The sequence below is a fragment of the Bombyx mandarina genome, chromosome 13 (assembly GCF_030267445.1).
Source record: "Bombyx mandarina strain Sakado chromosome 13, ASM3026744v2".
Taxonomy (NCBI): Eukaryota; Metazoa; Arthropoda; class Insecta; order Lepidoptera; family Bombycidae; genus Bombyx; species Bombyx mandarina.
In genome coordinates, this window is record NC_143220.1 from 1,331,854 (window position 1) to 1,345,811 (window position 13,958).

Sequence of the window (13,958 nt, forward strand, 5' to 3'; positions counted from 1 at the left end):
AATGTAAATCTGTTGTGCGTTCCGGTTTATCAAGAAGATCTTGTTATGCCTCAGTTAAGTCTTTAACAAGAGATTTTCCTTCATGCTAAGAATTGCACGTAATATATAAACTTAAGAACAAAATGCTGTTATTATTATTATTATTTTATCCATAAATGAAATATAGGAAATATGTGTTGATTTCTAATGTTGCACATAAAAAAGATGTACTGGTTGGGGCAGATTTTTTTATGAAGGAATATTTTTGTATCCAATAATTCCAAATTAAGCTAAATCTAAATTCTTGAAAACAAACGAAAACACTTGTATAATTTCATTCAGTTCCTTTACTTAGACTTTTAGAGATTGTAAAAGTCTTTAATATCAAACAGTTTTTTTATTTAAAATATTTATAATATCCATGACACTAACAGTACAGCCTGATACTAAAGAACAGACACCAAAGAGGACAATCAATAGATTTTTCCAAAAAACCCAATTCCATCTGCCCAGATCTTCCCATCTAAATACTGTCTCGATTACACCTGGTATTATGAGTCCCAATATGGAGTAGAACAGTGCTCCGACAATGTTGATGATCTGTTCCAGCATAGGCAATGCTATGCCAATTCCACCTTAAAGAATAAATTGAAGCTTTTTTACTTGGAGTTTTAATTGTACGTTGGAGTACCGAAATATGCGAAGTTCCATATATACTGGGGTGCCTTTTTAAATTTGGTCAACAGTTGTGATTGTTGGATGTATCCACCACTCAAGCATTTTTCAGTCGCTTAAAATCTCCGAGAGAGACAGTTAATGCTTTTGAACCGTATGCCCTACTGTTGGGAAGTACTCTGAGGTATTGTTTGAGTTGATCTCATCACCTCTTTTTTACCACTTTCACACTGACAGCGTTTTATTAAGTCTCAGCCCAGTGTAGTTCATTGTTATGGAGTACCTTAGTTACGTTGGGTTTTTTCATTGCTCCTGAATGGCACATTGGCTTATGGTCCATCAGGTGTTAAGACGCCACAGCGAGAATATCGTCACTAGCCTTAAGAAAAGGAGTCGAATTAAAATATATGCTAATTTCTTTTCGAGGTAATGGATTCCAGCTCGTAATATGTCTTGTTACCAAAATCCATCTTGTATTGATTAGTCATCGCATCATGAATTGAAAAAAAAGCATAGGAAATTGCTTAATGGAAGCCACACAACTAGAAATAATGAAAAATGGACAAGTCTAAAGTGCAGTACTCGCCACAGAATATTGGGATCAGTTATTAAGCCAAATTAAAAGGAGGGATTTAATGCTTTCCGATATCTTTGTTTTTTTGTCCCACTTTTTTCCAATTTTCTTTTATAATCTCTGTTTACTTGAAAACTAGTAATACGCACCACAAATCCAAACGCAAGAGGTCCTGGCGAGTATTTGTGCAAAATTACGATACTCCTTCTTGATGTGTGGTTCCGCATATCGGGTGAATATATCTAATACCACAAAGAAGTGAAGTGGGTATGTAAAGAATATTGATAGTGCTATAAAAGTTTTAGCGCACACGGCTGGCCTGTAATGAGAAGTTTTTTGATGTTTTATTGTTTAGATTGGTGCACGAGTTCACCACGGCTTACCAAGTGTTCAGTGGTCACCTGAGTTCATAGTCATCAACAATGCAATCATCAACAATGCAAATGCCGCCACCCACCTTGAGACTTTACTTCAAAGTCTCAGTTTTACATTACGATGGCTGCCCCGTCCTCCAAACCGAAACTTATTACGGCAGAAATACGCAGGGTAGTCGTACCTTCCCGTACAGGCTTACAAGACGCCCTGCCACTAGTAGTTAGGCAAATTATTATTTTTGCCGGTTTGATTTTCATTACACGATGATATTTTTTAATCGTGGCAATTCGTCGTGAACATTTGTAAAATACATATTTAATTAGAAAAACTGGTATCCGCCTTCGGGATTCGAACATTGGCACAGTTGCATCGCTTGATACGAATGCACCAGGTGTCTTATCATTTGGGCTACGACGACTTCAAACATCCCTTTTCTCAATGTGCAATAATGTATTATATATTTGCATCTATTTCTGGTATATTTCTGCCGTAATACTTCAGTCTGAAGGATCTTAACCGTGTAACCCTATAATAGTTCTGTGTAGACTTTGAATCTTTTTCATATTTGAGTTTCAGTAATCGAATATATTCAGTGGAACTGTGAGATCATCTATCATCACGCACTGTAATATAAATATATAACAAAATGTATTACCAGTCGTCAATAGGTAGGTTCAGTGTTATAGATCCTCTAAGTACATCTCCGTATCTGAAGTACCCGAATAAGCCAAGAATAGAATACAGGAGCATGATAGTCGACATGGCTACGACGAGGACACTAGGGCACCCTAGAAAATGCTGCGGTTTTTTCATTGTATTTTCAACTGGCATCACTACTCCGATGCCTTCCATCGCAAATATAACCGTGCTGAAAGATGGTTGAGTTGTTTTTAATACGCTTTTATTAGCTTCAGATGTATGTTTGTTAGTAAGTATGTTTGTAACGGAATCATTGAACATGATTTTGACCCCCTTTAAAACGTCGGATTAACTCGAAATTTGGTATCCTTATTAAGAACCGATGACAATTCTATAATAAAAAAAAAAAAAATTGAAAAAATTTAAATTCAACTAAAAAATGAAGAATAAATAATAGTTTAAAAAAAATAACAATATACGCTTTTATAGAAAATCCAACAAAAAATAGAAAACAAATTATAATAAATTTGAATTAAAAACAGTGTAAGAAAAAATGATTTTATTGTAAAAAAGCGTGGGGTGCTTTTCAAGATATAATCAAAATAACTTTTCTATTCATATCTGTTCATAAAATATATATAACTACTGATACCATGCACCCCACGCATTTTGTTACAATAAAATAATTTTTTCTTACACTATTTGTAATTCAAATTTATTAAAGTTTATTTTCTAGTTTTAGTTGGATTTTCTATAAAAGCGTATTTTGTTAGTTATTTTAAACTATTATTTATTAAATTCAATGGTCAAGCTATAAGGAACTGTCATAATTGGAAAAGATAATAGATTTTTCTACTTTGATAGTTTTCGTGAATAATACAGCTTTGGAAATTCTATCTGAATATCATGTGATATGGTGTGTATTTTTATCAACTATTAACCAGCGGTGTTCTTTCAATGCCATAATATATACGTATAAGGCGAAACCAGCTCTTTAAGCTATCTCGTTAAACTATCACAATGCGAAATATCGAAATATCGATCACTGGCCTAAATACAACTTTTCAACAAGATCCCACTAAACGTTCAATTACTACCTGTTCATAGATTTAAGAAAACTGTCAAGGAACGTTTGTGCAACAAGGCATATTATACAGTTAAGGATTATTTAATTTTACTAAATGGCACTACGTGGGAATGAGGCGCTCGCTCCTGGCCTTTTCATTTTTCATTATTATTATTATTTTTTTAATTGTATTTTTTGACTTGTTTTTTCCTTTATTGTAAATATTTTTATTTATTTAAAAAAAAGAAAATATTTTAGAAAAAACAAAAAAAGCCCGCTGAGTGCTGAGTTTGTTTCGCCGGTTCTTCTCAGGACTGTGGCTTTTTTTGGAACCGGTGGTAGAGTTAACATTTTTATATGTATTTTGACATTCAACAAGTGTCATACTGACATCTAAGTTGAAATAAATGATTTTGAATTCGAATTTGAATTTGAAATGATATGATCTACATTTTTTGATTTGAGTATTTATACAAGTCTATCAACTACTCGTCAGTAAATATTTTTTTAAAAAGAGAAACTATCAAAATTGTATTAGTATCCACAAATCGCGTTAATGCAACAAAAAAAAAACCCTCTGATAAATTGACAGAATGATACTTACGACAAAAAAGCCGGGAATCTAGACAGATCTCCTGAGATTCTTTTATCAGTAAAATTTATTTCGTCTCCAAATATATAGTACATGCAGATAACGAAAGTTGCAATCAGTAGAATGTTTGCTATCAATGAAAACGGTGCCAACCATTTTAAGTGCCTGATCTGTACCATCAGGCAAAGTGGCACGAGTATGATTAAACAATAATATTCCACAGGCAGGACTGTTGTAGTGACATATTCATCAAACAACTGAAAATGAAACAAATTAGATACAACACTAATAATAGACAATACTAATAGAATAGACAAAACAAAGATATTGGTGGTAGCTTGTATTTTTATTTTATTTTTTTATACTCGTAAAAAAATTGGCTCTAAAATTAAAACATTTCAATATTGCGCATCACTAATCAATGGCACACCTCGACTATATTATTATTTATTTTAGTGAAGCACTATGCTGTCAGACTTAAAGGGTGAAATAACCATTTATTGACAATTTCTCAATTATGTTGTTACTGCAACTTCAACCTTACTTATAAAGAAATATCGCGGTGTTCACGTTGAGATGTCTATTAGAGTCACTGCAAATAAATGATTTAAGAAGTTTATTATTATTATTATTAATATGTGCAATATTTTCTGGTATGCAAGCGTCGATATGGAGTCTTGTAGAACTACAAGATGAGTATTATTATACTGATGGAGATGGGATAGATTGAAATTCATTTTAAATGTGTTGTTGAGTGTTGAAAGTTTCTTAGTAATACAAACCTGTTTTAAAGAATCAGCAATTAGGACGGTAAAAATACAGCAAACACCGATGTAGGTGAAGAATAAGGCAAATTCGGAAAATAATCTAAAAAAGGAAACAAAATTATGAATCAACTGAGAATTGTTTGGAGAAGAAGTTCACAAATTGTATTCATATTGTGATTACTGTGCAGCAAAAGCGAAAGGTCGTAACGACTTTGGTCCATGCTCGAATGCAGCTTTGCAAGTCTCCGAGTAGCTTAGAAGAGGTCGTCGCACGAGCTTGCAACATCCTCTTGATGTTTTCACCTGAAAATGACAAATGATTACAGTAACATTAATTATATTTAGCAAATAATAAGATAACAGCTATGTCTGCTTCATAATAGTAACAACGTGAGTCGCTTATCCGTAATGCTGACTCTAGTTCCTAACAGTAATTAGGCAAAAACATTTCGATTTGCTTTGATTATTATTTTGCCCATAAAGAGATCGTTTCGTAATGACGTAGAGAGATTTGCTTCGGTTCTATTCTACCAGCCCACAGACGGCCACTACTGGACTTAGGCCTACCCCAAGGCTCGCCACAAAGATCGGTCCTGCGCTGCCTGCATCTAGTAGATCCCTGCGAACCTCACTTGGTCGTTCGTTCATATTGTCGAACGCCTATCCACGCTACGTCTTCCGGTACACGGTCACCACTCAAGAGATTTGCTTGTCACTAATTAATTAGAACGTGATCTCTGTTACTTATACTTAGCATATAACCCTCCTAGTCCATCTTAGAAAAGTGTACGTAAATGTAACGAGCTTTATCTGACTCGGTGGTGCAGTAGTTTGCGAATCTGACCTCTGGGTCTTGGGTTCGTTTCTGACTTTTGATCTGAATAATATGTATATATTTGTACGTATGTTCATATATAAGTATGCAATATAGGTATGCACGAATGACCGTGTATAATCTCCAAGATTTTTGTTGTATAATCTCCAAGATGTTATTATATGTATATTGTTATTATAATAAATGTCCATCACTAGTAATTTGGTTTTGTTTTTTTTTCCTATATAAGCCGATAGCCTTGAGAGGCTATGTCAGCGTAACCTAACAAGAAGGTGAGCTCACGGGACCCAAACCTGACGATGTTACTAACACTGACCCTAACAAGAGCAGTGTTTCGCAGAATCTACCACCGGATTGGAAATGCGACCCACTTAGAAAATCTGGAGAGAAACTCAGTGGGCTGTGTCTGTGGGTTAATTGGTTCTGATAACAATATACGTAATTGATGAGATAAAAAATATAACTTACAAATATATGCACACAGTGTCCACAAACAAATGCAATGACGATTGTTCCAATTATGCCAACTGCCCAGCCCGAATTGGAGAAAGCCAGTGGCATAGCAAGTAGGCCAGAGCCCAACGAAGATTTAATCAGATTCGCTGATGACCTGATATCTCTGTGGATTGCATGACGAGACACATATGGTAATCAATTTACATTAGTTAATGGAAAAACTTCTATAAAAATTATGTAAATGATTGTAAGTACTTGAGTAATACGTAACATGAAATTCCAAGAGTTGTACTATATGCAAAATTATGTTTTTATTGTATAAACCACAGATACAAAGCTTATTTAATGTTGATCTGTCCAGATTTTTATTGCATAGACGGATGATCCTTTAGACATAATGACGAAGTCTCAATTGTAGTGTATAATAGTCCTTTAGCTGGTGAGCATGACTTCTTCGCAGCAGAAATAGGCAGAATGGTGAAGCTTATCCGTGCGGCCAGATGACAATCACAATGCGCTGGTATAACGCTCAAAGAACGCTATTGTTCGTTCTTCGGTGAATGTCTCAGTCGCCTTTTACGATACCCACGGAAAGAGATATTGTGGTAGTGCATACATGCTATATAATACAATATGCTTTAAGAGAAATATAGGCGTTTTTAAGATTAGTTTAAGATTTATTTTATCTGACCATCACCATCAAGGACAATTTAAGCTAAGATACCACTAATGTGGATCAAGAATGGAAAATTATCTATACGTACTCACATAAGCCTCTGACCTACAGTTATATGACTTCATGAAGACATTCAGAAAATAAAAAAAACTTATATGACATCGGTTTTTTTGTAAAAAAAAACTAGTGTTTACTTTTTTATCTCTATCGTATCAGCATAGTAAAGAAAATAAGTGATAGAGCAAGTTAACAACGCTTTTTTTAGTAACTAGTAGAGTTTATTTTAGACGTCTTTGTATTCTCAGTGCATTTATCTAATTCACTAGCGACCCGCCCTCGCTTCGCTTCGGAAACATTAAAACACACATGAAACCAAAAAAATAAATAAAAAAAAAATTAAAAAAGTAGCCTATGTTCATCAGGGACAATGTCGGCTTCTAATGGAAAAAGAATTTTTCAAATCGGTCCAGTAGTTTCGGAGCCTATTCGAAACAAACAAACAAACAAATCTTTCCTCTTTATAATATTATTAGTATTAGTATTAGTATTAGTATAGATTACAAAAGTTAATGAAGTTGGTGCTGTGGTATATTATAAATTTGAAAAAACCTAGTAAAATCTTTGTAATCACAATAGCTTCATCAATTTAGTTTTAAAACAGATCCATTGCATTTTATAGTCATTAACTGTAAATGGGTAATTAAGTAGAATTTATTTGTTAAATTCCTCAAAGTCACTGTGTTTGTGTCGAAATAACTGGCGTAGTTTTGTTAATTAGGAACTATTCAGTGACCGAACTCATCATACGCTTTAATTATGAAATTCAAATTTACGTTTGACACTTTAAATTAATTAACACCACATGAGTGATGACGATTTTTAAAACAAACTACTGTCTATGGAAAATTACATTTAATTAAATACATGGTTGTAAATTAGTAACTAAAGGTTTGCGAAGGGCACCTGCGTTGGCCCAGGATTAAGCTCAAGCTTAATGAGCTGGAAGCGGAGCTGGCGACGAAAATTTGTACCCTTAATATGCCTGAGAGAAGCGGATGAAGGAGCCATTCTCCGTATCCCCCCCGGCTTTGTTGCCGGCTCTCAAATTAGCCTGCCCTCATTTGTCCACTAGGGAATGAGAGGGGTAATCGATGCTTCTCGGCTTAGGCCCACGCCGATATCCTGGCTAAAATGCTGGGGCGGCAGTTCGCTCCAAATGACTCTGTACCCTCAAGAGGCCGCATTCCACCAGTAGGTGGAAGAGAGCGTAGTAAGCCTACTCTCCTTCCCGGTGCCACCGTTGGGAGATGATGAATTCATCATTCCCGTTGAATTGCGCCTCTCCACCAAGCGGATGAAGAAGTGCAAGGCACCGGGTGCGGACGGTATCGCTACGCTAGCATTCTTCCACTTCCCCGAAGCAGTCTTATTATATATGACACGGCTGCTCAATTTCATACTGCCTACGGGGGGAATTTGGAAATTGGGCAAGCTGACAACCCTGCCCAAGCCCGGTAAGAATAGGAGAAAGCCCACAGTTATCGTCCGCAAGTTGTTCGAGCAGCTGCTGCTAAGAAGGTTGTCGCCGCACATCTTTCTCAGACCCCAGCAATTCGGGTTTCGTAGCGGTCAATCGACAACGCTACAATTAGGTCGCATTATGCACCACTTGGCCAGTCGGTCCAACGGATCTGGGTGTGGAGTCACTCGAGGAGTTCATCCGGAAGCTAGCTAGTAATATTTACGAGGGGGCTGACGGTGGACCCCATGAGTACCTCCACAACTTAGCTCTCTTGCACGCCAGATCACCTGATGGTCTGGCAATACCGAGGGTGCTCCTGGAACCCCTGCTATGGCAAGGTAGCCGGCTTAACCGAAGTGATATGGGAGTGCTCATAATGAGTGTTATTATTAATGATTAAAAGTGTCATGTCTGAAAAATGTCATAACTTGCAAAGACCGAAAAAAATTACTGTTTTGTAATTGTCTATTTATTTGAAATATTTATTATTATGTAAATCATAATATAATTACTTACGAATTTGGCTTCTCGATTTTACGATGTTCATACGGATTGTATTCGTCTTCCTTAACAGTCTTCCCACTCATTTTTTCTAGTTTAGGATACATTTGTTCAATAGATAACTTATATCGATTTTGTTACGAAAACTTAATGTTCCAAATGGCTTGGAACTCGACAGAAAGCGACTCCATTAAAATCAGGAAACAAAATGTGCTAGTTATGTACAAAAGACATTTTAATACTTCTACGTCTGTCCTGATGTAATTGTTTTATTGCGACAATCTCGGTTATCTGCGATAAATTAAGATAAAATTTGCGTCATAGACGATTGTTGTTTGTGTTTAGATTTCACCCGCGCGGCTTATTTGGGCTCCAAATTTCTCTTGGACTTCAAGATTTTATCTGACTCTTATGAGACATGCTCACAATACATCAATTCTTTAAGCTATTTAAGAAAGAACTGAAGCTCTTCTTCTTCTGAGTCGCATACTTCATCGCTGAATATCGTGCCCTTGAAAGGCCTTCGTTCGGCCTCTTTGTACAATCATCTACCACTTCGTTTGGATTTCGACCGGAACGAAGCCAAAAACCGAACTAAAATTCTACGAAGGTGTTATAGGACATATGTTCGATAGCCGTATTCTGCAAACGAGTACTTGAAACTATTAATAATTTTGAAGAATCTACCAACAATAGTGATTTTTGCCCTGTTGTGTTTTCCATACGGAATTGATTAGATTATCTATCTATCTGTATGTATAAAAATGAATTGCTTTTCGTTAGTCTCGCTAAAACTTGAGAACGGCTGGACCGATTTGGCTAATTTTGGTCTTCAATTATTTGTGGAAATCTAGAGAAGGTTTAAAAGGTAAGGTGAAATATGAAAATTCACGGAATTAAATAAAAATAACAATTTTGTTTTTCCGTTGATGTGTCCCTCGTCGGACGGATTCTTTGTTTGTTTTAGTTTATTTTATATAAAAGTTTAGGTCTTTTATTTATCGATTGAGACACTACGAAGTCTGCCAGGTCATCTAGTTTTGTAAATATCTTAAGTTGCTCGTTAACCATTCGAACATCAATAAATATTTGTCCAAATTTTTGAACGACTTTTTCATGATTGCATTTATACAAGTTCAAAACCACAAGTACGGACACTCATAGCGTTCGTTTACCTAACAATGAATCTCGCTTGTTAGAAGACCAAAACAGCGTCATTGTTGTAATACAAAAAAAAATTAACACAACAAATGTTTTTTTTTGAACAGCTAACAAAGTAAAAGAAGACATTCAATTACTAATTAACCATTTGTCACACGAGTTAACAAATTATGTACACTTTAGAAACACCTCGAATATGCACACATAAAGAGTAATTTTGACTATTTATACAGTTGATTATAAATAATTTGTTTGAAAATTATTTTGAACAGCGAATGAGGTTAGTGTCTTGCCGACACGCTTGCGGCTTATTTTACATGCTTCTAAATATTCGAAGCGTTGTCTTTTATGTTCAAAAAGCTTAAAATGTACTGTCGACAAATCGTCAACATGTTTTGCGCTTTGGATGTGTAATGCCAGTTAGCTTTATGACACCGTGCAGCGTGTATTTTAGAACCATTTGAAATAAACTTTTTTAAATTCGAGAAAGCTCGGACATTTTTTTTAAAACAAATCGTTGACTGATTAATTGACAGGAAAACATTCTGAGAATAGTGATCTAATCAATTGTAATAAAAATAGTAAATTTGGGTCGATAATAATGATCCTGATTAGAGGACAAAAGAATGTGTGACATCGAGTTCCTTTTCTTTCATTGACCCATCTTTTATACCTGGTTATACTAACATGTTTTTTTTTTTTTAATGCTTAGATGGGTGGACGAGCTCGCAGCCCACCTGCTGTTAAGTGGTTACTGGAGCCCATAGACATCTACGACGTAAATGCGCCACCCACCTTGAGATATAAGTTCTAAGGTCTCAGTATAGTTACAATGGCTGCCCCAACCTTCAAACCGAAACGCATTACTGCTTCACGACAGAAATAGGCAGGGCGTTGGTACCTACTCGCGCGGACTCACAAGAGGTCCTACCACCAGTCATTACGCAAATTACATTCTCGCTCACGACTCGGTCGTGCGCGGACGTGCTTTCCGATCCGTGGCCCGCTTGCGAGCTGCGTCTCTGAACTCACAGTTGTGCTCGACAGTGTAGTGACCGTGAATACATCGTGCGTACAATTCAGTAGTGCGGACGTGCCGATCCGTTGGTCGCTTGCGATCTGCGTATCGAGGTCCATTTTTGTGCGCTAAAGTTTTGTAACCGCGAACCCACCCTTACCAACTGCCTTTTTCAAGGCAAAACCAATCGCTACGTTCAGCTTCCTGTGGCACTCACAGGCTAGCGATTTCCTAACCCTTCCCAAAAACAACAGTCTTTTTCAAGACTAGACCCCCGCTCGCGATTCTGCCTGCTGTAGCACTATACAGCCCGAGCGGGTTCCTTTCCTTTTCCCCGCCGATTGCCGTTTTCACGGCATAGGCATTCCCCCCCCCCTGCTCCTTGCTGTCCTGCAGCACAGGGGGGTTACAAATCCTATCCGGGGCCTCGCCTTTCGGCGAGTTCAACAAAAGTCCCGGGGCCGCCCCCCCCCGGGCAAGAAGACCGAAGCAAGCATGGAAGACAATAGTGAAAGTGTTAGTGTCAGTGACAGTGATTTTGTCGGGTTCCTCCGGGAAAGGTACCCGACAATTAGGGCCGAGTATCTTAGGTATAGGGCCTCTCGTGGCAATCCCTCCCCCCCCGCGTCCGTCGCCGCGTTTCTCAACCGTGCCTCGGAGGCACGCCGCGCGCCCCCCGCCGCCGCATTAAGTTCGAGCGCACGTTCCGACGATGCGGCTCACATAGCGCCTAACGCTACCCCCACCCCCGCGCCCGCGTCGTTTACGTCATCGCGTGCTTCGTCCGTCGCGACCTCGATCGTTTCGAGTTCAGGCTCCGATACCGAATCGGAGATGGATTTCGAATCCGCGTCAAGCCCTCAGCCTGGAACCTCGGATGGGTTCCAAACCGTAACGCGCGGTAAAAAGCGTTCTCGCGCCGTGGAGTCCCGGAGCTCCACGACAAAGCAAACTAAATCCGCGACCGCCTCCCGTCCGCAGGTAGTCGTGACACCGGAGTCGGACTCCGCTCGCCGCGTAACCCCGCCGCCGCGTCCCAAGCCCGCGCCCGCTCCTAAAGTAGCTGCCCCGCCCCCGCTGATACTTCAAGAGAAGACAGCGTGGAATCGCGTGTCTCAGGCCCTTCAGGCCAACAAAATTAATTACACCCATGCGCGTAACGTCGCGCATGGGATTCAGATAAAGGTCGCAACGCCGGGCGACCATAGGGCCCTCTCTTCATACCTCCGAAAGGAGAACATAGGTTTCCACACCTATGCTCTTCAGGAGGACCGCGAGCTCCGCGTAGTGATACGCGGAGTCCCTAAGGAGTTAGACATCGATTACATAAAGGAGGATCTGACCGCTCAGTCCCTCCCGTTAGTTAGCGTGCACCGGATGCACAGTGGGCGGGGCAAGCAGCCCTACAACATGATCCTGGTAGCTCTAGAACCCACCCCGGAGGCCAAAAAGAAGATCGCATGTCTCACGACAATTTGCGGCCTATCCGGGATCTCGATCGAAGCCCCCATAAGCGTGGCACTCCCGGGCAGTGCTACCGATGTCAGCTTTACGGCCACTCGGCTCGTAATTGCCACGCGCGCCCCCGCTGCGTAAAGTGCCTCGGCGACCACGCCACACTAGATTGCTCGCGTGTTAGGGAAACCGCGACCGAACCTCCAAGCTGTGTCCTATGCCTTAAGCAAGGGCACCCCGCGAACTACCGTGGATGTCCTAGGGCTCCGCGAAAACGTCCGACCCACCCAGCCCCCCGAACCGTCGGTCCAAAGACTTCGGCGCCTTCAGTGCCGAAACCCGCCTTCGTGCCGGCTGCAGTTCCCACGGTGTCGGCGTGGAAAAAACCGCTGCCGTATACGAAGGCGGGAACGGAAACCGCACCCCCGCCCCCGCTCGTGACACGCCCCGCGCCCCAGCCCCTGCTCGCACCTCGCCCCGCGCCCGCGTTCCGTCCCCCGCAACCCTCTGCCGTCAACGACTTCGCGCTCGTGCGCGACTTCGTCACCGCGGTCAACTTCGACCGTCTGCGATCGTTCGCAGACGCGATACGTAGGTCGGTAACCCCCGAACAGCGGCTCGCGGCCGCTTTCGATCACATGGACGTTTACGAGTCCGTGTCGCGTACGTTATAAAATCTTTACCGGTAACCAATGGCGCAAAAAGGTAGAGAAAAACCGTATTCCCTTACGTTAGCATTCTACAATGCTAACGGACTCGCGCGGCAACGCGATCAAATTTTCGAATTCGTCCGCGATAATCTTGTAGATATTCTATTAGTGCAGGAAACCTGTCTGAAGCCCTCGCGTCGCGACCCGAAAGTCGCGAATTACGTCATGGTTAGGAATGACAGACTCACCGCCTCCAAAGGCGGGACTGCCATTTACTATAGGCGGGCCCTGCACGTTGTCCCTCTCGATACTCCCTCGCTCTCACATATCGAGGCGTCAGTGTGCCGTATCTCGCTGACGGGACACCAGCCGATCGTCATCGCATCCGTTTATCTCCCCCCGGACAAGCCCCTTCTGAGCAGTGACATCGAGTCACTGTTCGGCATGGGAGACTCCGTCATCCTGGCAGGCGATTTAAATTGCCACCACACTAGGTGGAACTGCCATCGTACTAACGTTAACGGTAGGCGTCTCGACGCGTTTATAGACGACCTCACCTTTGAAATAGTCGGTCCCCCAACTCCAACATGTTATCCGTATAACATCGCGCTCCGTCCGAGCACTATAGACCTGGCATTGCTTAGGAACGTAACTCTGCGCTTGCGTTCCATCGAAGCAATGTCAGAGCTCGACTCAGACCACCGACCTGTCGTTATGCAGCTCGGTCGCCCCCACAACCCAGTCACTGTTACGAGGACCATGGTGGATTGGAATAAGCTGGGCACGTGCCTAGCCGACACCGCTCCGCCAATCCTCCCTTACGGCCCGGATTCGAATCTATCCCCCGAGAACACCGTCGAATCCATAAACATCATTACCGATCACTTATCTTCCGCGATCATTAGATCTTCTAAAGAAGTCGATGTGGAGGACAGCTTCCACCGCATCAGACTGTCCCCCGATCTTAGGAATCTCTTAAGAGTTAGGAACGCGGCAATCCGGGCCTACGATCGTCTT

General features: G+C 40.7%; 1 protein-coding gene across 1 annotated transcript; it reads right to left on the reverse strand.

Annotated features, from left to right (window-relative positions):
• Positions 1-326: 326 nt before the first annotated feature.
• Positions 327-9,081, reverse strand: LOC114245327 (proton-coupled amino acid transporter-like protein pathetic). The gene is made up of 8 exons (XM_028177463.2): positions 8,673-9,081; positions 5,971-6,121; positions 4,849-4,970; positions 4,683-4,767; positions 3,913-4,157; positions 2,259-2,471; positions 1,378-1,547; positions 327-614 (listed from the first exon to the last, which is right to left on the reverse strand). The coding sequence occupies exons 1-8, from the start codon at positions 8,762-8,764 to the stop codon at positions 364-366; spliced, it is 1,329 nt and encodes a 442-aa protein (XP_028033264.2). The 5' UTR covers positions 8,765-9,081; the 3' UTR covers positions 327-363.
• Positions 9,082-13,958: the final 4,877 nt, after the last annotated feature.